We start from the raw sequence: 24964 nt of genomic DNA, 5'->3' as shown, positions 1-24964 counted from the left end.
TCCTTTCCATTCTCTGTGGATTAAACATGCATTCCTTTCCATTCTCTGTGGATTAAACATGCATTCCTTTCCACTCTCTGGATTAAACATGCATTCCTTTCCACTCTCTGTGGATTAAACAGGCATTCCTTTCCATTCTCTGTGGATTAAACATGCATGCCTTTCCATTCTCTGTGGATTAAACATGCATTCCTTTCATTCTCTGTGGATTAAACATGCATTCCTTTCATTCTCTGTGGATTAAACATGCATTCCTTTCCATTCTCTGTGGATTAAACAGGCATTTCTTTCCATTCTCTGTGGATTAAACAGGCCTTCCTTTCCATTCTCTGTGGATTAAACAGGCATTCCTTTCCATTCTCTGTGGATTAAACAGGCATTCCTTTCCATTCTCTGTGGATTAAACAGGCATTCCTTTCCATTCTCTGTGGATTAAACATGCATTCCTTTCCATTCTCTGTGGATTAAACATGCATTCCTTTCCACTCTCTGGATTAAACATGCATTCCTTTCCACTCTCTGTGGATTAAACAGGCATTCCTTTCCATTCTCTGTGGATTAAACATGCATTCCTTTCCATTCTCTGTGGATTAAACATGCATTCCTTTCCATTCTCTGTGGATTAAACATGCATTCCTTTCCACTCTCTGTGGATTAAACATGCATTCCTTTCCACTCTCTGTGGATTAAACATGCATTCCTTTCCATTCTCTGTGGATTAAACACGCATTCATTTCCATTCTTTGTGGATTAAACAGACATTCCTTTCCATTCTCTGTGGATTAAACAGGCATTCCTTTCCATTCTCTGTGGATTAAACATGCATTCCTTTCCATTCTCTCTGGATTATACATGCATTCCTTTCCATTCTCTGTGGATTAAACACGCATTCATTTCCATTCTTTGTGGATTAAACAGACATTCCTTTCCATTCTCTGTGGATTAAACATGCATTCCTTTCCACTCTCTGGATTAAACATGCATTCCTTTCCACTCTCTGTGGATTAAACAGGCATTCCTTTCCATTCTCTGTGGATTAAACATGCATGCCTTTCCATTCTCTGTGGATTAAACATGCATTCCTTTCATTCTCTGTGGATTAAACATGCATTCCTTTCCATTCTCTGTGGATTAAACAGGCATTCCTTTCCATTCTCTGTGGATTAAACAGGCATTCCTTTCCATTCTCTGTGGATTAAACATGCATTCCTTTCCATTCTCTGTGGATTAAACATGCATTCCTTTCCATTCTCTGTGGATTAAACATGCATTCCTTTCCATTCTCTGTGGATTAAACATGCATTCCTTTCCACTCTCTGTGGATTAAACATGCATTCCTTTCCACTCTCTGTGGATTAAACATGCATTCCTTTCCATTCTCTGTGGATTAAACACGCATTCATTTCCATTCTTTGTGGATTAAACAGACATTCCTTTCCATTCTCTGTGGATTAAACAGGCATTCCTTTCCATTCTCTGTGGATTAAACAGGCATTCCTTTCCATTCTCTGTGGATTAAACAGGCATTCCTTTCCATTCTCTGTGGATTAAACATGCATTCCTTTCCATTCTCTCTGGATTATACATGCATTCCTTTCCACTCTCTGTGGATTAAACATGCATTCCTTTCCATTCTCTGTGGATTAGACATGCATTCCTTTCCACTCTCTGTGGATTAAACATGCATTCCTTTCCATTCTCTGTGGATTAAACATGCATTCCTTTCCATTCTCTGTGGATTAAACAGGCATTCCTTTCCATTCTTTGTGGATTAAACAGACATTCCTTTCCATTCTCTGTGGATTAAACAGGCATTCCTTTCCATTCTCTGTGGATTAAACAGGCATTCCTTTCCATTCTCTCTGGATTATACATGCATTCCTTTCCACTCTCTGTGGATTAAACATGCATTCCTTTCCATTCTCTGTGGATTAGACATGCATTCCTTTCCACTCTCTGTGGATTAAACATGCATTCCTTTCCATTCTCTGTGGATTAAACATGCATTCCTTTCCATTCTCTGTGGATTAAACAGGCATTCCTTCCTTTCCTTTCTATTCCACCAGACCACTGTTGCTCTCCACTCCCTTCCCTGTTTAAGTAAACACCATGGAGGGATACATAGAGCATAGAGCTTCAGCACAACCTGTTAGAGAGAACACCCACCTGTCAGAGCCCAAAATATGCAAACGAACACATCAACCTAAGAGGACAGCAACAGTTAAGCAATAAGGCCAGAGGGGTGTGCTATATGGCCAATATACCATGTCTGTTGCTGTTCTTACACACGACGCAAAGCAGAGTGCCTGGACACAGCCCTTAACCATGGTATATTGGCCATATACCACAATCCCCCAAGGTGCCTTATTGCTATTATAAACTAGTTACCAATGTAATTAGAACAGTAAAAATACATGTTTTGTCATATCCGTGGTATAATATTCACCATTAGAATATCAACTGAGTACAGCTGAATATACTGGCATTTTTGCTTGTTTTTAGCTGTTTTTTTTAGCTAGTTTTCCTAGTGCTTGGACACACAGGAGTAACTAGTCTGTCTGTTGTTAGTGACAGAACAGACAGTAATCTAGTGCTTGGACACACAGGAGTAACTAGTCTGTCTGTTGTTAGTGACAGAACAGACAGTAATCTAGTGCTTGGACACACAGGAGTAACTAGTCTGTCTGTTGTTAGTGACAGAACAGACAGTAATCTAGTGCTTGGACACACAGGAGTAACTAGTCTGTCTGTTGTTAGTGACAGAACAGACAGTAATCTAGTGCTTGGACACACAGGAGTAACTAGTCTGTCTGTTGTTAGTGACAGAACAGACAGTAATCTAGTGCTTGGACACACAGGAGTAACTAGTCTGTCTGTTGTTAGTGACAGAACAGACAGTAATCTAGTGCTTGGACACACAGGAGTAACTAGTCTGTCTGTTGTTAGTGACAGAACAGACAGTAATCTAGTGCTTGGACACACAGGAGTAACTAGTCTGTCTGTTGTTAGTGACAGAACAGACAGTAATCTAGTGCTTGGACACACAGGAGTAACTAGTCTGTCTGTTGTTAGTGACAGAACAGACAGTAATCTAGTGCTTGGACACACAGGAGTAACTAGTCTGTCTGTTGTTAGTGACAGAACAGACAGTAATCTAGTGCTTGGACACACAGGAGTAACTAGTCTGTCTGTTGTTAGTGACAGGACAGGAGTAACTTGAGCAATTTCTAATAGTGGCAAAAAATAAGTGCTTTTTTGACTTGTTTAGAAAGAAGGGAGCTTGACAGGAAATGCATTGAATGGTGTTGTGGTGAGCCTGCTGGACGGTGAGAGAGGAGGATTTACACCTACCTATAGAACACACAACATCAACGTGTTCAACACGTCAGGAGGAAGAAGCCTAATAAGGTATAGAGAGGATGTAATGCAGGAAAACATCCCAGCCTTATCCAGACATCCATACGAAGGTAAGCACATCAGACATAGCTACTCTAGCCCCGGTAAACAGCAGCACAGTGAAAGACCTGATCAATGCTCCAACCAGACATGCTCTCAGCCCACCACAGGCCTTCCAGTACAGTTAATGTAGGAGTTTGTTCACAGTGTGGAAACACATCAATATCCTTAACATTGGTAGGCTGCAGCTACATCAATTACCACTGCAGAGCACTTGTAACCTGGTTTCTCACTACTCTGCTACCATTAGGACAAGTCCATCGACCCCCTGCGTGGTGTGTTCTAACTCACCGCTGAGCTCTCCTTCCAGAACCTGCTCCATGTGTCTCATCATGGCCTCCAGGTCGCTGTCCTGAGGAACAACAAAGGTCAGAGTTCACACTCAGTTATCGTTTATTATATTTACAGCTGTTTAACTTGGCATTTTGATGTAAATGACAGGGTCAAACGGTCATCATAATACACGTGCTGGAGTATCCTGAGTATGTTTCACCGGTATAAAACAAACCTAGAGAATCACTTGAGCAGGTGTCCAAACAGTCCAACTACACACAGAGAGGTAGTGGATCTCAGGAGATGGAGGTCAGTGAGCTGAGCCGTACAACAACAACAAGCACACAGCAGCTCTCTCAGGGATTCCCCGACCCTGTCAGATAGGGGTTCCGATCCCTTCCCCCTACAGACAGCAACAGCCAATCACACTGTCTGTATAGACCCCACATCCCAGCATCCCCCTCTCTCCGTGGCCCCCAGGGCACCACACCACCACGGCACCGCTGCTGAGGAGAAATGCAAACATCAGCCATGAGACATCTTTCAGCTGTCAGATTGTCAGAAAGATTCACTCGGACACCACCACAGCTGAAAGGCTACATCCAACTACCTGCCATGTGTGGCAGCAGAATCACAATTAGTTAGGTAACATTGATAAATAAGATGTTTTATTGACATAATAATGCTGATGTGAGATACTTGTCATTAGGATGCCTTCTTTTTGGATGATACTGTTGGCAGTGTGCAGTTCTCCCTTCTATGCCAGGGCTCAGTTACCTGGGGCCCAGAGAGGGGAGAGGTCAGGTTAGTCTTATCTGTGAATGTGTCTGAAACTATTCCTAAACCATGTGAAGGGATGGCGTGATTAAAGGGGACCAGTTACTTGGGGCCCAGAGAGGGGAGAAGTCAGGTTAGTCTTATCTGTGGATGTGTCTGTAACTATTCCTAAACCATGTGAAGGGATGGCGTGATTAAAGGGGACCAGTTACTTGGGGCCCAGAGAGGGGAGAAGTCAGGTTAGTCTTATCTGTGAATGTGTCTGTAACTATTCCTAAACCATGTGAAGGGATGGCGTGATTAAAGGAGACTAGTTACTTGGGGCCCAGAGAGGGGAGAAGTCAGGTTAGTCTTATCTGTGAATGTGTCTGTAACTATTCCTAAACCATGTGAAGGGATGGCGTGATTAAAGGGGACCAGTTACTTGGGGCCCAGAGAGGGGAGAAGTCAGGTTAGTCTTATCTGTGAATGTGTCTGTAACTATTCCTAAACCATGTGAAGGGATGGCGTGATTAAAGGGGACCAGTTACTTGGGGCCCAGAGAGGGGAGAAGTCAGGTTAGTCTTATCTGTGAATGTGTCTGTAACTATTCCTAAACCATGTGAAGGGATGGCGTGATTAAAGGGGACCAGTTAGTTGGGGCCCAGAGAGGGGAGAAGTCAGGTTAGTCTTATCTGTGAATGTGTCTGTAACTATTCCTAAACCATGTGAAGGGATGGCGTGATTAAAGGGGACCAGTTAGTTGGCTCCACAATGTCTGTGTGCCAGTCACACCTCTCCGTGAGCTTGTCCAGGAGGGGTTGTATTTTTGATGTATCTAGAATTGACAATTGATATATGCCATTGGATGAGGTAATGTTTTGGTACTATGTTGTACCAAGAACGAGAAGTAGAACCTCGTTTTAGGAGAGCAAACTGAACGATAATTTATAGCTTATGCTGTCTGGCTATGGGATACTCCTCTCTCAAGTAAAGTCTTCCTTTGTAATGTTCCTAAGATCTGTTATTTGTCATGTGAGTTGAGAGGGGTGTGTCTTAGCTATAAATGATACTAAGAATTGTTTTGTAAGCACTCTCAGAGAATTCATTTAGACACTGAATTGATCTGAGAGTCAAACAGGGCTATGGTGAAGCTCATATAATTAAATATGGACTTTATGATATAACTCTGACTTGTGTGTGGTTTGCTCTCTCATGATTTGGTAATACAGGACATTTCCACGACACATACTTATCTCTGGCAACACACTCATTTACCAACTCCCAAAGCTGAATTCTTCTTTTTTATTTGGCCGCTTTGTTCTTTTCTACCTTTCTCCCAACAGTGACAAATAGTTTTAATCTAGTTTGGCCTTCCTTCTCTCATGGTACAGTTGGAAGAGATTGGGTTGCAGCCCTGAAATGTCCCCTCGTGTGTGTCGGGGGAAAGAGGGAATATATTTTTTCTCTGGAGGGGGTAGAATGCTGAATGAAAATCATTGCGTAACTAAATTAAGAATGAACTAGCTTCTCTTGGTTTGATGCAGTCAAGGCGGGTATTATGTAATCAGATGGGATGATAAATAACTAGCAAGAAGTTAATCTACTACCGCGAGTTAACAGTACTTGCCATCTCTCTGTCTCTCTCTGTGTCTCTGTCTCTCTCTGTGTCTCTGTCTCTCTCTGTGTCTCTCTCTCTCTCTGCGTCTCTCTCTGTGTCTCTCTCTCTGTGTCTCTCTCTGTCTCTCTCTGTGTCTCTGTCTCTCTCTGTGTCTCTGTCTCTCTCTGCGTCTCTCTCTGTCTCTCTCTGTGTCTCTGTCTCTCTCTGTGTCTCTCTCTGTGTCTCTGTGTGTCTCTCTCTGTGTCTCTCTGTCTCTCTCTCTCTCTGCGTCTCTCTCTGTGTCTCTCTGTCTCTATCTGTGTCTCTCTCTCTCTGCGTCTCTCTCTGTGTCTCTGTGTGTCTCTCTCTGTGTCTCTGTGTGTCTCTCTCTGTGTCTCTCTGTCTCTCTGTATTTCTGTGCCAGCTCCCATGTCACTCACATTGCACACACAAACACACCCACAGAGCCTCTCCCCTGCTCCCTAGCACCATGCTCTGTTTGTCTCCCTTCCTCTGCTCTGGTTAATAAAGTACAAAAAAACATTTCTACTACTTCCCTCACTCGGATCGGACCGGACCTGGTGTGGACCAGGTGAATGTTTTAAAAATGAATTGTGTCCAGCTGGGAAAGCCCCGCATCCATTTCAAAACGGGCCCTCTAAGTCCCATCAGCATTTATTCTCATCATTCAGATTATACAAATTCAAATCATGAAGTGTTTAATGTGATGTGATTTTGATTTAATTTGCATTGATATCAGAGTGATGAGAGGGACAATAGAGTGCTGAGTACCAGACCATTCATTAGCAACCTGACAGCCGTTAGTGAGTTGGGTACCAGCAATGCATCAGCACCATTCATGCAGGCTTACAGAGCGCAGAATATGAGGAGAATACCGTGACTCAGTGGCAGTAGTGGTGCATGGGTAAAATCACTGGGGAAGCCCACACTCTCAAAAAGATCCATATTACAACCTATGTGTTGTGATAATTGCATTGTTTGCTCTATAACCTGCTAGTTCACATGCCTTGCCACAGTGATACACAGGCCTTGCCACAGTGATACACATGCCTTGCCACAGTGATACACATGCCTTGCCACAGTGATACACATGCCTTGCCACAGTGATACACAGGCCTTGCCACAGTGATACACAGGCCTTGCCACAGTGATACACAGGCCTTGCCACAGTGATACACAGGCCTTGCCACAGTGATACACATGCCTTGCCACAGTGATACACAGGCCTTGCCACAGTGATACACAGGCCTTGCCACAGTGATACACATGCCTTGCCACAGTGATACACAGGCCTTGCCACAGTGATACACATGCCTTGCCACAGTGATACACATGCCTTGCCACAGTGATACACAGGCCTTGCCACAGTGATACACAGGCCTTGCCACAGTGATACACAGGCCTTGCCACAGTGATACACAGGCCTTGCCACAGTGATACACAGGCCTTGCCACAGTGATACACATGCCTTGCCACAGTGATACACAGGCCTTGCCACAGTGATACACATGCCTTGCCACAGTGATACACAGGCCTTGCCACAGTGATACACATGCCTTGCCACAGTGATACACATGCCTTGCCACAGTGATACACAGCCCTTGCCACAGTGATACACATGCCTTGCCACAGTGATACACAGGCCTTGCCACAGTGATACACTGGCCTTGCCACAGTGATACACAGGCCTTGCCACAGTGATATACATGCCTTGCCACAGTGATACACATGCCTTGCCACAGTGATACACAGGCCTTGCCACAGTGATATACATGCCTTGCCACAGTGATACACAGGCCTTGCCATAGTGATACACATGCCTTGCCACAGTGATACACAGGCCTTGCCACAGTGATACACAGGCCTTGCCACAGTGATACACATGCCTTGCCACAGTGATACACATGCCTTGCCACAGTGATACACAGGCCTTGCCACAGTGATACACAGGCCTTGCCACAGTGATACACAGGCCTTGCCACAGTGATACACAGGCCTTGCCACAGTGATACACAGGCCTTGCCACAGTGATACACATGCCTTGCCACAGTGATACACATGCCTTGCCACAGTGATACACATGCCTTGCCACAGTGATACACAGGCCTTGCCACAGTGATACACATGCCTTGCCACAGTGATACACATGCCTTGCCACAGTGATACACATGTCTTGCCACAGTGATACACAGGCCTTGCCACAGTGATACACAGGCCTTGCCACAGTGATACACAGGCCTTGCCACAGTGATACACAGGCCTTGCCACAGTGATACACAGGCCTTGCCACAGTGATACACAGGCCTTGCCACAGTGATACACAGGCCTAAAGGCCGAGACAACAAGAAGACACAGTGGCAGAATAGATTCAACCACACCTTTGTTTTATCACAAATCTGGAGAGCGACCTCTGTCTAGTGAAGTCCACAAAGCATATTGCATGTACAGTAACAGAAAGTTACATGACCTACAACTAAAGGTAAAGCAAGTTCATGTTCCCAACATTTTTGGACCACTAAACAACTATTGCTTTAGAACCACAGAGTTACCGCAAGTCGCAAAGAAAACAGGGGCCTCCACTGTTCCAGCACCATTTCAACATCATCAAATCACCTCTGCTTAGTCTAATACAGTGACAACTAAAAGATACCAACATCAATTTAGTCCAATCAATGTAAGCTAAATATGATGTGGCTGTCCATGGTTCTGATGTGTGTGTGTGCATTCATGCAAGTAGAAAAACATGTTGACTCACCCTACTTGTAGAGAAACGTCAATGCCTCCTCCTCTCTTTCATGTGGATGAAACGGTCTATCACTCTGTCATTCTGTACACACTTTTATTATTGGTTGTCCTAGGCTACCTGGCTAAAACGCTTGCTCACTAGTTAGTTAGGCAACTTCTATTCATGGGCAAAGTTAGAACTACTTAAATCTTCTCAGGGCTAGCTGTCCCGCTAGCGGGACAAATTGCTGTGAAACTGGAGAGCACGCAATTCAAATAAATAGTCATAAATATTATGGATTTTAAACATTTATGTACATATTAGTGTCTTATATTGGCAGAAAGCTTACATTCCTGTTAATCTAACTGCACTGTCTGATTGACAGTAGCTATTACAGTGAGAACATGCCATGGGATAGTTTGAGGACGGCGCCCCACATCAAAATATTTTTCCACCGGCACAGGTTCATACATTCACATACAACGATTAAATATTCACTTACTTTTTCATCCAAAGGGTCCCAGCTATATAACATGTAGTGTTGCTTTGTTAGATAAAATCCTTCTTTATATCCCTAAAAGTCCTTTTAGTTGGCGCCATCGATTTGAGTAATCCACTTGTTCAACTTGCAGAGAAAGGAATCTGAAAATCTACCCCCAAACTTTGTTTCAACAAGTCAAAATACATTTCTATTTACTCCTCAGACACCCTAAAATGTCATCAAACTATAATATTTCTTTCGGAAAGAAGTATGTTCAATAGGAAACTGATTGTAGCAGGTGCGTAATGTCTTCATAGCGCGCGCAAACATGAATTTCAAAGACTGTCCCTCTACTAAAACTGATATTTCTTATTCGTTTTTGAAGTTACACGCCTGAAACCTTGAACATAGACTGCTGACACCCTGTGGAAGCCATAGGAATTGCATCCAGAGAGCTAATTTTCAATATGACCTTTCACTTGCATTTCTAAGAGGATGTTCTCTCTCTCAAAAAAAGTCAGCTTGGTTTTTCTTCTACCATATCTATTGTGTTATATTCTCCTAAATTTTTAACATTTCTACAAACTTCAAAGTGTTTTCTTTCCAATTATATGCATAACCTGGCTTCAGGGCCTGAACTACAGGCAGTTTACTTTGGGCACGTCATTCAGACCGGAAGTGGAGAAAAAAGGGGCCTAGCCCTAAGAAGGTCATTGGCCTTCTACATCTAGGTACATATTGAACCTCCATCATCTCAGGCCAGGGGCACAACAATGTATTCATTAACGGTTGGATCAGAATCACCATTATAGTCATTGGCCGGGTACGGAGAATTAAGTAAAAGCACAACTCCAAACCCTTATCTCAGTCTAGGGTTGGGCGGTTTACAGTTTTTTGCCATATACCGGTATTGATGCCGGGACCGGCTTGGGTTTTTACTTTACCAAGGTAGGACTGGGTGCTGTACCGTATTCTACCATATACCGGTATTGATGCAGGGACCGGCTTGGGTTTTTACTTTACCAAGGTAGGACTGGGTGCTACACCGTATTCTACCATATACCGGTATTGATGCAGGGACCGGCTTGGGTTTTTACTTTACCAAGGTAGGACTGGGTGCTGTACCGTATTCTACCATATACCGGTATTGATGCAGGGACCGGCTTGGGTTTTTACTTTACCAAGATAGGACTGGGTGCTGTACCGTATTCTACCATATACCGGTATTGATGCAGGGACCGGCTTGGGTTTTTACTTTACCAAGGTAGGACTGGGTGCTACACCGTATTCTACCATATACCGGTATTGATGCAGGGACCGGCTTGGGTTTTTACTTTACCAAGGTAGGACTGGGTGCTTTACCGTATTCTACCATATACCGGTATTAATGCAGGGACCGGCTTGGGTTTTACTTTACCAAGGTAGGACTGGGTGCTGTACCGTATTCTACCATATACCGGTATTGATGCAGGGACCGGCTTGGGTTTTACTTTACCAAGATAGGACTGGGTGCTGTACCGTATTCTACCATATACCGGTATTGATGCAGGGACCGGCTTGGGTTTTACTTTACCAAGGTAGGACTGGGTGCTACACCGTATTCTACCATATACCGGTATTGATGCAGGGACCGGCTTGGGTTTTTACTTTACCAAGGTAGGACTGGGTGCTTTACCGTATTCTACCATATACCGGTATTAATGCAGGGACCGGCTTGGGTTTTTACTTTACCAAGGTAGGACTGGGTGCTGTACCATATTCTACCATATACCGGTATTGATGCAGGGACCGGCTTGGGTTTTTACTTTACCAAGGTAGGACCGGGTGCTGTACCGTATTCTACCATATACCGGTATTGATGCAGGGACCGGCTTGGGTTTTTACTTTACCAAGGTAGGACCGGGTGCTGTACCGTATTCTACCATATACCGGTATTGATGCAGGGACCGGCTTGGGTTTTTACTTTACCAAGGTAGGACTGGGTGCTGTACCGTATTCTACCATATACCGGTATTGATGCAGGGACCGGCTTGGGTTTTTACTTTACCAAGGTAGGACTGGGTGCTACACCGTATTCTACCATATACCGGTATTGATGCAGGGACCGGCTTGGGTTTTTACTTTACCAAGGTAGGACTGGGTGCTTTACCGTATTCTACCATATACCGGTATTGATGCAGGGACCGGCTTGGGTTTTTACTTTACCAAGGTAGGACTGGGTGCTGTACCGTATTCTACCATATACCGGTATTGATGCAGGGACCGGCTTGGGTTTTTACTTTAGCAAGGTAGGACCGGGTGCTGTACCGTATTCTACCATATACCGGTATTGATGCAGGGACCGGCTTGGGTTTTTACTTTACCAAGGTAGGACCGGGTGCTGTACCGTATTCTACCATATACCGGTATTGATGCAGGGACCGGCTTGGGTTTTTACTTTACCAAGGTAGGACCGGGTGCTGTACCGTATTCTACCATATACCGGTATTGATGCAGGGACCGGCTTGGGTTTTTACTTTACCAAGGTAGGACCGGGTGCTTTACCGTATTCTACCATATACCGGTATTGATGCAGGGACCGGCTTGGGTTTTTACTTTACCAAGGTAGGACCGGGTGCTGTACCGTATTCTACCATATACCGGTATTGATGCAGGGACCGGCTTGGGTTTTTACTTTACCAAGGTAGGACTGGGTGCTGTACCGTATTCTACCATATACCGGTATTGATGCAGGGACCGGCTTGGGTTTTTACTTTACCAAGGTAGGACTGGGTGCCGTACCGTATTCTACCATATACCGGTATTGATGCAGGGACCGGCTTGGGTTTTTACTTTACCAAGGTAGGACTGGGTGCTACACTGTATTCTACGATATACCGGTATTGATGCAGGGACCGGCTTGGGTTTTTACTTTACCAAGGTAGGACTGGGTGCTGTACCGTATTCTACGATATACCGGTATTGATGCAGGGACCGGCTTGGGTTTTTACTTTACCAAGGTAGGACTGGGTGCTACACCGTATTCTACCATATACCGGTATTGATGCAGGGACCGGCTTGGGTTTTTACTTTACCAAGGTAGGACTGGGTGCTGTACCGTATTCTACCATATACCGGTATTGATGCAGGGACCGGCAGGTTTTTACTTTACCAAGGTAGGACTGGGTGCTGTACCGTATTCTACCATATACCGGTATTGATGCAGGGACCGGCTTGGGTTTTTACTTTACCAAGGTAGGACTGGGTGCTACACCGTATTCTACCATATACCGGTATTGATGCAGGGACCGGCTTGGGTTTTTACTTTACCAAGGTAGGACTGGGTGCTTTACCGTATTCTACCATATACCGGTATTGATGCAGGGACCGGCTTGGGTTTTACTTTACCAAGGTAGGACTGGGTGCTGTACCGTATTCTACCATATACCGGTATTGATGCAGGGACCGGCTTGGGTTTTTACTTTAGCAAGGTAGGACCGGGTGCTGTACCGTATTCTACCATATACCGGTATTGATGCAGGGACCGGCTTGGGTTTTTACTTTACCAAGGTAGGACTGGGTGCTACACTGTATTCTACGATATACCGGTATTGATGCAGGGACCGGCTTGGGTTTTTACTTTACCAAGGTAGGACTGGGTGCTGTACCGTATTCTACGATATACCGGTATTGATGCAGGGACCGGCTTGGGTTTTTACTTTACCAAGGTAGGACTGGGTGCTGTACCGTATTCTACCATATACCGGTATTGATGCAGGGACCGGCTTGGGTTTTTACTTTACCAAGGTAGGACTGGGTGCTGTACCGTATTCTACGATATACTGGTATTGATGCAGGGACCGGCTTGGGTTTTTACTTTACCAAGGTAGGACTGGGTGCTACACCGTATTCTACCATATACCGGTATTGATGCAGGGACCGGCTTGGGTTTTTACTTTACCAAGGTAGGACTGGGTGCTACACCGTATTCTACCATATACCGGTATTGATGCAGGGACCGGCTTGGGTTTTACTTTACCAAGGTAGGACTGGGTGCTGTACCGTATTCTACCATATACCGGTACTGATGCAGGGACCGGCTTGGGTTTTACTTTACCAAGGTAGGACTGGGTGCTACACTGTATTCTACCATATACCGGTATTGATGCAGGGACCGGCTTGGGTTTTTACTTTAACAAGGTAGGACTGGGTGCTGTACCGTATTCTACCATATACCGGTATTGATGCAGGGACCGGCTTGGGTTTTTACTTTACCAAGGTAGGACTGGGTGCTGTACCGTATTCTACCATATACCGGTATTGATGCAGGGACCGGCTTGGGTTTTTACTTTACCAAGGTAGGACTGGGTGCTGTACCGTATTCTACCATATACCGGTATTGATGCAGGGACCGGCTTGGGTTTTTACTTTACCAAGGTAGGACTGGGTGCTACACTGTATTCTACGATATACCGGTATTGATGCAGGGACCGGCTTGGGTTTTTACTTTACCAAGGTAGGACTGGGTGCTGTACCGTATTCTACGATATACCGGTATTGATGCAGGGACCGGCTTGGGTTTTACTTTACCAAGGTAGGACTGGGTGCTGTACCGTATTCTACCATATACCGGTATTGATGCAGGGACCGGCTTGGGTTTTACTTTACCAAGGTAGGACTGGGTGCTGTACCGTATTCTACGATATACTGGTATTGATGCAGGGACCGGCTTGGGTTTTTACTTTACCAAGGTAGGACTGGGTGCTACACCGTATTCTACCATATACCGGTATTGATGCAGGGACCGGCTTGGGTTTTTACTTTACCAAGGTAGGACTGGGTGCTACACCGTATTCTACCATATACCGGTATTGATGCAGGGACCGGCTTGGGTTTTTACTTTACCAAGGTAGGACTGGGTGCTGTACCGTATTCTACCATATACCGGTACTGATGCAGGGACCGGCTTGGGTTTTTACTTTACCAAGGTAGGACTGGGTGCTACACTGTATTCTACCATATACCGGTATTGATGCAGGGACCGGCTTGGGTTTTTACTTTAACAAGGTAGGACTGGGTGCTGTACCGTATTCTACCATATACCGGTATTGATGCAGGGACCGGCTTGGGTTTTTACTTTACCAAGGTAGGACTGGGTGCTGTACCGTATTCTACCATATACCGGTATTGATGCAGGGACCGGCTTGGGTTTTTACTTTACCAAGGTAGGACTGGGTGCTGTACCGTATTCTACCATATACCGGTATTGATGCAGGGACCGGCTTGGGTTTTACTTTACCAAGGTAGGACTGGGTGCCGTACCGTATTCTACCATATACCGGTATTGATGCAGGGACCGGCTTGGGTTTTTACTTTACCAAGGTAGGACTGGGTGCTACACTGTATTCTACGATATACCGGTATTGATGCAGGGACCGGCTTGGGTTTTTACTTTACCAAGGTAGGACTGGGTGCTGTACCGTATTCTACGATATACCGGTATTGATGCAGGGACCGGCTTGGGTTTTTACTTTACCAAGGTAGGACTGGGTGCTACACCGTATTCTACCATATACCGGTATTGATGCAGGGACCGGCTTGGGTTTTTACTTTACCAAGGTAGGACTGGGTGCTGTACCGTATTCTACCATATACCGGTATTGATGCAGGGACCGGCTTGGGTTTTTACTTTACCAAGGTAGGACTGGGTGCTGTACCGTATTCTACCATATACCGGTATTGATGCAGTGACCGGCTTGGGTTTTTACTTTACCAAGGTAGGACTGGGTGCTACACCGTATTCTACCATATACCGGTATTGATGCAGGGACCGGCTTGGGTTTTTACTTTACCAAGGTAGGACTGGGTGCTTTACCGTATTCTACCATATACCGGTATTGATGCAGGGACCGGCTTGGGTTTTTACTTTACCAAAGTAGGACTGGGTGCTGTACCGTATTCTACCATATACCGGTATTGATGCAGGGACCGGCTTGGGTTTTACTTTAGCAAGGTAGGACCGGGTGCTGTACCGTATTCTACCATATACCGGTATTGATGCAGGGACCGGCTTGGGTTTTACTTTACCAAGGTAGGACCGGGTGCTGTACCGTATTCTACCATATACCGGTATTGATGCAGGGACCGGCTTGGGTTTTTACTTTACCAAGGTAGGACCGGGTGCTGTACCGTATTCTACCATATACCGGTATTGATGCAGGGACCGGCTTGGGTTTTACTTTACCAAGGTAGGACCGGGTGCTTTACCGTATTCTACCATATACCGGTATTGATGCAGGGACCGGCTTGGGTTTTACTTTACCAAGGTAGGACCGGGTGCTGTACCGTATTCTACGATATACCGGTATTGATGCAGGGACCGGCTTGGGTTTTTACTTTACCAAGGTAGGACTGGGTGCTGTACCGTATTCTACCATATACCGGTATTGATGCAGGGACCGGCTTGGGTTTTTACTTTGCCAAGGTAGGACTGGGTGCCGTACCGTATTCTACCATATACCGGTATTGATGCAGGGACCGGCTTGGGTTTTTACTTTACCAAGGTAGGACTGGGTGCTACACTGTATTCTACGATATACCGGTATTGATGCAGGGACCGGCTTGGGTTTTTACTTTACCAAGGTAGGACTGGGTGCTGTACCGTATTCTACGATATACCGGTATTGATGCAGGGACCGGCTTGGGTTTTTACTTTACCAAGGTAGGACTGGGTGCTGTACCGTATTCTACCATATACCGGTATTGATGCAGGGACCGGCTAGGTTTTTACTTTACCAAGGTAGGACTGGGTGCTGTACCGTATTCTACGATATACTGGTATTGATGCAGGGACCGGCTTGGGTTTTTACTTTACCAAGGTAGGACTGGGTGCTACACCGTATTCTACCATATACCGGTATTGATGCAGGGACCGGCTTGGGTTTTTACTTTACCAAGGTAGGACTGGGTGCTACACCATATTCTACCATATACCGGTATTGATGCAGGGACCGGCTTGGGTTTTTACTTTACCAAGGTAGGACTGGGTGCTGTACCGTATTCTACCATATACCGGTACTGATGCAGGGACCGGCTTGGGTTTTTACTTTACCAAAGTAGGACTGGGTGCTACACTGTATTCTACCATATACCGGTATTGATGCAGGGACCGGCTTGGGTTTTTACTTTAACAAGGTAGGACTGGGTGCTGTACCGTATTCTACCATATACCGGTATTGATGCAGGGACCGGCTTGGGTTTTACTTTACCAAGGTAGGACTGGGTGCTGTACCGTATTCTACCATATACCGGTATTGATGCAGGGACCGGCTTGGGTTTTTACTTTACCAAGGTAGGACTGGGTGCTGTACCGTATTCTACCATATACCGGTATTGATGCAGGGACCGGCTTGGGTTTTTACTTTACCAAGGTAGGACTGGGTGCCGTACCGTATTCTACCATATACCGGTATTGATGCAGGGACCAGCTTGGGTTTTTACTTTACCAAGGTAGGACTGGGTGCTACACTGTATTCTACGATATACCGGTATTGATGCAGGGACCGGCTTGGGTTTTTACTTTACCAAGGTAGGACTGGGTGCTGTACCGTATTCTACGATATACCGGTATTGATGCAGGGACCGGCTTGGGTTTTTACTTTACCAAGGTAGGACTGGGTGCTACACCGTATTCTACCATATACCGGTATTGATGCAGGGACCGGCTTGGGTTTTTACTTTACCAAGGTAGGACTGGGTGCTGTACCGTATTCTACGATATACTGGTATTGATGCAGGGACCGGCTTGGGTTTTTACTTTACCAAGGTAGGACTGGGTGCTACACCGTATTCTACCATATACCGGTATTGATGCAGGGACCGGCTTGGGTTTTTACTTTACCAAGGTAGGACTGGGTGCTACACTGTATTCTACCATATACCGGTATTGATGCAGGGACCGGCTTGGGTTTTACTTTACCAAGGTAGGACTGGGTGCTGTACCGTATTCTACCATATACCGGTACTGATGCAGGGACCGGCTTGGGTTTTTACTTTACCAAGGTAGGACTGGGTGCTACACTGTATTCTACCATATACCGGTATTGATGCAGGGACCGGCTTGGGTTTTTACTTTACCAAGGTAGGACTGGGTGCTGTACCGTATTCTACCATATACCGGTATTGATGCAGGGACCGGCTTGGGTTTTTACTTTACCAAGGTAGGACTGGGTGCTGTACCGTATTCTACCATATACCGGTATTGATGCAGGGACCGGCTTGGGTTTTACTTTACCAAGGTAGGACTGGGTGCTGTACCGTATTCTACGATATACTGGTATTGATGCAGGGACCGGCTTGGGTTTTTACTTTACCAAGGTAGGACTGGGTGCTACACCGTATTCTACCATATACCGGTATTGATGCAGGGACCGGCTTGGGTTTTACTTTACCAAGGTAGGACTGGGTGCTACACCGTATTCTACCATATACCGGTATTGATGCAGGGACCGGCTTGGGTTTTTACTTTACCAAGGTAGGACTGGGTGCTGTACCGTATTCTACCATATACCGGTACTGATGCAGGGACCGGCTTGGGTTTTTACTTTACCAAGGTAGGACTGGGTGCTACACCGTATTCTACCATATACCGGTATTGATGCAGGGACCGGCTTGGGTTTTAACTTTACCAAGGTAGGACTGGGTGCTACACCGTATTCTACCATAGACCGGTATTGATGCAGGGACCGGCTTGGGTTTTACTTTACCAAGGTAGGACTGGGTGCTGTACCGTATTCTACCATATACCGGTATTGATGCAGGGACCGGCTTGGGTTTTTACTTTACCAAGGTAGGACTGGGTGCTGTACCGTATTCTACCATATACTGGTATTGATGCAGGGACCGGCTTGGGTTTTTACTTTACCAAGGTAGGACTGGGTGCTACACCGTATTCTACCATATACCGGTATTGATGCAGGGACCGGCTTGGGTTTTTACTTTACCAAGGTAGGACTGGGTGCTACACTGTATTCTACCATATACCGGTATTGATGCAGGGACCGGCTTGGGTTTTTACTTTACCAAGGTAGGACTGGGTGCTACACCGTATTCTACCATATACCGGAATTGATGCAGGGACCGGCTTGGGTTTTTACTTTACCAAGGTAGGACTGGGTGCCGTACCGTATTCTACCATATACCGGTATTGATGCAGGGACCAGCTTGGGTTTTACTTTACCAAGGTAGGACTGGGTGCTACACTGTATTCTACGATATACCGGTATTGATGCAGGGACCGGCTTGGGTTTTTACTTTACCAAGGTAGGACTGGGTGCTGTACCGTATTCTACGATATACCGGTATTGATGCAGGGACCGGCTTGGGTTTTACTTTACCAAGGTAGGACTGGGTGCTACACCGTATTCTACCATATACCGGTATTGATGCAGGGACCGGCTTGGGTTTTACTTTACCAAGGTAGGACTGGGTGCTGTACCGTATTCTACGATATACTGGTATTGATGCAGGGACCGGCTTGGGTTTTACTTTACCAAGGTAGGACTGGGTGCTACACCGTATTCTACCATATACCGGTATTGATGCAGGGACCGGCTTGGGTTTTACTTTACCAAGGTAGGACTGGGTGCTACACTGTATTCTACCATATACCGGTATTGATGCAGGGACCGGCTTGGGTTTTTACTTTACCAAGGTAGGACTGGGTGCTGTACCGTATTCTACCATATACCGGTACTGATGCAGGGACCGGCTTGGGTTTTACTTTACCAAGGTAGGACTGGGTGCTACACTGTATTCTACCATATACCGGTATTGATGCAGGGACCGGCTTGGGTTTTACTTTACCAAGGTAGGACTGGGTGCTGTACCGTATTCTACCATATACCGGTATTGATGCAGGGACCGGCTTGGGTTTTTACTTTACCAAGGTAGGACTGGGTGCTGTACCGTATTCTACCATATACCGGTATTGATGCAGGGACCGGCTTGGGTTTTTACTTTACCAAGGTAGGACTGGGTGCTGTACCGTATTCTACGATATACTGGTATTGATGCAGGGACCGGCTTGGGTTTTTACTTTACCAAGGTAGGACTGGGTGCTACACCGTATTCTACCATATACCGGTATTGATGCAGGGACCGGCTTGGGTTTTTACTTTACCAAGGTAGGACTGGGTGCTACACCGTATTCTACCATATACCGGTATTGATGCAGGGACCGGCTTGGGTTTTTACTTTACCAAGGTAGGACTGGGTGCTGTACCGTATTCTACCATATACCGGTACTGATGCAGGGACCGGCTTGGGTTTTTACTTTACCAAGGTAGGACTGGGTGCTACACCGTATTCTACCATATACCGGTATTGATGCAGGGACCGGCTTGGGTTTTAACTTTACCAAGGTAGGACTGGGTGCTACACCGTATTCTACCATAGACCGGTATTGATGCAGGGACCGGCTTGGGTTTTTACTTTACCAAGGTAGGACTGGGTGCTGTACCGTATTCTACCATATACCGGTATTGATGCAGGGACCGGCTTGGGTTTTTACTTTACCAAGGTAGGACTGGGTGCTGTACCGTATTCTACCATATACCGGTATTGATGCAGGGACCGGCTTGGGTTTTTACTTTACCAAGGTAGGACTGGGTGCTGTACCGTATTCTACCATATACTGGTATTGATGCAGGGACCGGCTTGGGTTTTTACTTTACCAAGGTAGGACTGGGTGCTACACCGTATTCTACCATATACCGGTATTGATGCAGGGACCGGCTTGGGATTTTACTTTACCAAGGTAGGACTGGGTGCTACACCGTATTCTACCATATACCGGTATTGATGCAGGGACCGGCTTGGGTTTTTACTTTACCAAGGTAGGACTGGGTGCTGTACCGTATTCTACCATATACCGGTACTGATGCAGGGACCGGCTTGGGTTTTTACTTTACCAAGGTAGGACTGGGTGCTACACTGTATTCTACCATATACCGGTATTGATGCAGGGACCGGCTTGGGTTTTTACTTTACCAAGGTAGGACTGGGTGCTGTACCGTATTCTACCATATACCGGTATTGATGCAGGGACCGGCTTGGGTTTTTACTTTACCGAGGTAGGACTGGGTGCTGTACCGTATTCTACCATATACCGGTTTTGATGCAGGGACCGGCTTGGGTTTTTACTTTACCGAGGTAGGACTGGGTGCTGTACCGTATTCTACCATATACCGGTATTGATGCAGGGACCGGCTTGGGTTTTTACTTTACCGAGGTAGGACTGGGTGCTGTACCGTATTCTACCATATACCGGTATTGATGCAGGGACCGGCTTGGGTTTTTACTTTACCAAGGTAGGACTGGGTGCTACACTGTATTCTACCATATACCGGTATTGATGCAGGGACCGGCTTGGGTTTTTACTTTACCAAGGTAGGACTGGGTGCTACACCGTATTCTACCATATACCGGTATTGATGCAGGGACCGGCTTGGGTTTTACTTTACCAAGGTAGGACTGGGTGCTACACCGTATTCTGCCATATACCGGTATTGATGCAGGGACCGGCTTGGGTTTTTACTTTACCAAGGTAGGACTGGGTGCTACACCGTATTCTGCCATATACCGGTATTGATGCAGGGACCGGCTTGGGTTTTTACTTTACCAAGGTAGGACTGGGTGCTGTACCGTATTCTACCATATACCGGTATTGATGCAGGGACCGGCTTGGGTTTTTACTTTACCAAGGTAGGACTGGGTGCTGTACCGTATTCTACCATATACCGGTATTGATGCAGGGGCCGGCTTGGGTTTTTACTTTACCAAGGTAGGACTGGGTGCTGTACCGTATTCTACCATATACCGGTATTGATGCAGGGACCGGCTTGGGTTTTTACTTTACCAAGGTAGGACTGGGTGCTGTACCGTATTCTACCATATACCGGTATTGATGCAGGGACTGGCTTGGGTTTTTACTTTACCAAGGTAGGACTGGGTGCTGTACCTTATTCTACCATATACCGGTATTGATGCAGGGACCGGCTTGGGATTCTAGAACGGGATTTCAATGTTTGGTTTGTTAAATGTTAAACACAGTGTGTAACGTCCATTATTATAGTTTACTTCGCTACTTGAGTCATGCCTCTCCACAATGCTTTCCACACAGACCTAGCCCCGCCCCCTGCCACTCAAGGAGCGCATTTGTTTTTCCTCATCCAGGAGACACATACAGTCTGCATGGTCAATGCAGCAAATGCAACAATGTTGACAACAATGATGCAGTTGTCACTTTGCTTCTTAATATAAATCTACTAGCATTCTATAATTACACTATTAGCTTGTGTTTCTTACATCTGCAAACAGCTAGTTCGTCTTTTCTTGGCAAGTTGTTCCTAAATCTTGTTAGCCGCAATCACTAGCTAGCTAATAAATGTGTAATTAGATGTGTAATTTAAATGTGTAGTTAAATGCGTAATTAGCTATACAGCCTGATAATACCATTGATGGTGTCGACCTAAATCAGCAACAGTGTCTTCTAAATTAAAGAGGTAAACGCAAAGCAAGAATTTGTTAGCTACATGAAGTAGCTAAGAAAAAACATTCAAAGTAGCCAAAGATAATAGGCCCCCTAGGAAACACATTACTTCCTACCCTGTCACAATAACTCATCTCTTGCATTTTCATTTGTTGTCATGTCAAACAACACTAAGCCCACTATTATATTGTAACTATATCATTTGGATAGATATTCTATTTCCATGATTCCAACAGTTAACCCAAGTGTTTTGCTCTAAACCGCAAATCAAATTGCAACATTTGGTTAAAAATAAGGCCCAGGTTGCTTGCCAATATCGTGCAGCCCTACGTGACAGTATGGAAATGCTCTCATTCAGTCATGGACTGAGCCCTATCTCAGTCCATGACTCATTTAGGAAAGGGCCAATTTTAGCTTGCTGGCTAGCTCGCCACCAGAGAACAACAACACAACGAGATGCAACAATTCAAGATTTTCTGTCAATGATTTATGCTCTCAATGGGATTTGATAAGAGTGACGCAGACTTTTTGGTGCGCCAGGACCATTCACATTTGAGCTCGCTCAGTTTAGCTCAACGCTGATTGGCACATTTTTGATACTTTTTTTGTCAAGGTAGGCCAAACGCTGGCTGGTTTCCCTTGTCTTCAATGCTACGGGCGGCATCAATGTCATACTTATTTGGACCAGACAGCATCAGAAAGATGGCCTACACGTAGAGAGACAGAGGGACACTGTTTCGCTCGCTCGGATGCTTTCTCCTGTGAGATACATTCAGCCTCTTGCGAATTGACGGAAAATTCTGAAACACAGGTGAAGGATAAAATAATTTATGTTTTTTCATTTTGTTCTTGGTAATTTGTTTGGGGAAGCCTGGCTTCCCTTTTGGCATCCATGAATGCACACCACTGCTCAACGGTCACATGGAATTTGACTGCGGGCATGACAAGAACCCTAGATGGTCTTGCCATAATAAAAGTTATGGTATTAAATGTATAAGATATTAAGGTTAAAATACTGATACTGACAAATGTACAGATGTAGGATCTTCATTTGATCACTCTTTTGTTGATGAGAATTTTCCTGCAAAATGCCAACTAGTAGTGTATTTGAGTTTTAAAAAGGCTTCTAAAGTGTGTAATTTCTACTTAGAAATGTCAGACTTGATATATTCGGACGGAAAATGTATCAGCACCTACAAAAATGTCCATTAATTAAAATCCACATAATAATTCTGATTTCCTTTTGCTGCAGGATTATTCTCCTGCTGTAGCACACTGGCTCAAATTAAGATCCTACATCTGTACAGTATATCCTGTGTCAGGGATTTGTTATCAGAGGTGTTCTATTACTAAATGAGCTTGCAGTCTGGCTAGAGAAGCCTCTAGTCTCATAAGGTTTTGTATTGTGTTGTGTTGTATTGCATTGTATTGTGTTGCATTGCATTGTATTGTGTTGTGTTGCAATGTATTGTATTGTATTGTGTTGCATTGTATTGTGTTGCATTGTATTGTATTGAATTGTATTGTCTAATAAGCCTGCAATTAGTAGGGATTAGATTGTTCTGAACAATGTGGGATCATCCATTTCCATAATGCTGCATACGGGAGTTTGGATCCACAGCACAGCACATTAACACTCGTTAACTACACAGTGAGGCTCGTAGCCTTGGGCAAGGTCTGGTGCTATCATTGTAGATGTAGCTCTTAATTTGATCACTCTTTGTTACTGAGAATGCAAACTTGTAGTGTGTTTAAGGTTTAAAAAGGCTTCTAAAGTTTGTAATTTCCACTTTAAAATGTATCAACCTCTACAAATGTCCATTCATAATAATCCACGTAATAATGAACATTTCCTGTTGCTGAGGGATTATCTTCCTACTGTAGCAAACTGGCTCAAATTAAGATCCTACTGGACATCTGTAAGTCAATCTAATATCAACCTATAAAGACCAAATATGTAAACCACTTCTGTTGTATTTATGACCAGGACAAGCAGAGGGAATAACCACCATGCTAATGTGTGTTTTGAATATATTTATCATGCTGATCCAATGATGAGAATGTTGGTGTGTGTGTGTGTGTGTGTGTGTGTGTGTGTGTGTGTGTGTGTGTGTGTGTGTGTGTGTGTGTGTGTGTGTGTGTGTGTGTGTGTGTGTGCGTGTGCGTGTGCGTGTGAAATGAAAGTCCTCACACACCAGGACTACAAAGCCAGGAATCCCTGGGTAAAACCATAGTCTCATCCTGCCAAGGCGCCTCTTGGCATCCGGCCACAGAGGAAAATTACTCTCTGAATTCACATTGTTCTCGTTTGGATTTCTTCAATGATGATTAGTGGTTGGCTTTTGTGCAACTCTGGATAGAAAAAACCTGAGAGCCAGCAGAGCCAAACTGATTCAAATATTACATTTACATTTTACATTTAAAAAAAAAAAAAAAAAAAAAAGTCATTTAGCAGACGCTCTTATCCAGAGCGACTTACAAATTGGTGAATTCACCTTCTGACATCCAGTGGAACAGCCACTTTACAATAGTGTATCTAAATCATTAAGGGGGGGGGGCAAACACTAAAGAGGCAAACACTAAAGTGTGCCAGTGAACAATGCTCCAAAATGCCCCGAGCCCTCTGAGCCAGCCCTCACAACATACACATTTATCCCCCTGAGCCAGCCCTCACAACAGACACATTTATCCCCCTGAGCCAGCCCTCACAACATACACATTTATCCCCCTGAGCCAGCCCTCACAACAGACACATTTATCCCCCTGAGCCAGCCCTCACAACAGACACATTTATCCCCCTGAGCCATCCCTCACAACAGACACATTTATCCCCCTGAGCCAGCCCTCACAACAGACACATTTATCCCCCTGAGCCATCCCTCACAGCAGACACATTTATCCCCCTGAGCCATCCCTCACAACAGACACATTTATCCCCCTGAGCCATCCCTCACAACAGACACATTTATCCCCCTGAGCCATCCCTCACAGCAGACACATTTATCCCCCTGAGCCATCCCTCACAACAGACACATTTATCCCCCTGAGCCAGCCCTCACAACAGACACATTTATCCCCCTGAGCCATCCCTCACAACAGACACATTTATCCCCCTGAGCCATC

The 24964-nt window shown here is 45.2% G+C and overlaps 1 protein-coding gene across 1 annotated transcript in view; it reads right to left on the bottom strand.

Annotated features, from left to right (window-relative positions):
* Positions 1–24964, bottom strand: part of LOC135528687 (serine/threonine-protein kinase Nek11-like) — a 59542-nt gene that overhangs the window by 15629 nt on the left and 18949 nt on the right. The window contains exon 6 of the mRNA XM_064957798.1: positions 3748–3808. Coding sequence (XP_064813870.1) covers positions 3748–3808 — 61 coding nt within the window. The remainder of the gene's footprint in view (positions 1–3747; positions 3809–24964) is intronic.

The sequence above is a fragment of the Oncorhynchus masou genome, unplaced genomic scaffold, assembly GCF_036934945.1.
Source record: "Oncorhynchus masou masou isolate Uvic2021 unplaced genomic scaffold, UVic_Omas_1.1 unplaced_scaffold_1020, whole genome shotgun sequence".
Lineage (NCBI taxonomy): Eukaryota > Metazoa > Chordata > Actinopteri > Salmoniformes > Salmonidae > Oncorhynchus > Oncorhynchus masou.
The sequence above is the reverse complement of the archived record's forward strand: the minus strand, read 5'-3'. Positions and strand labels throughout refer to the sequence as shown.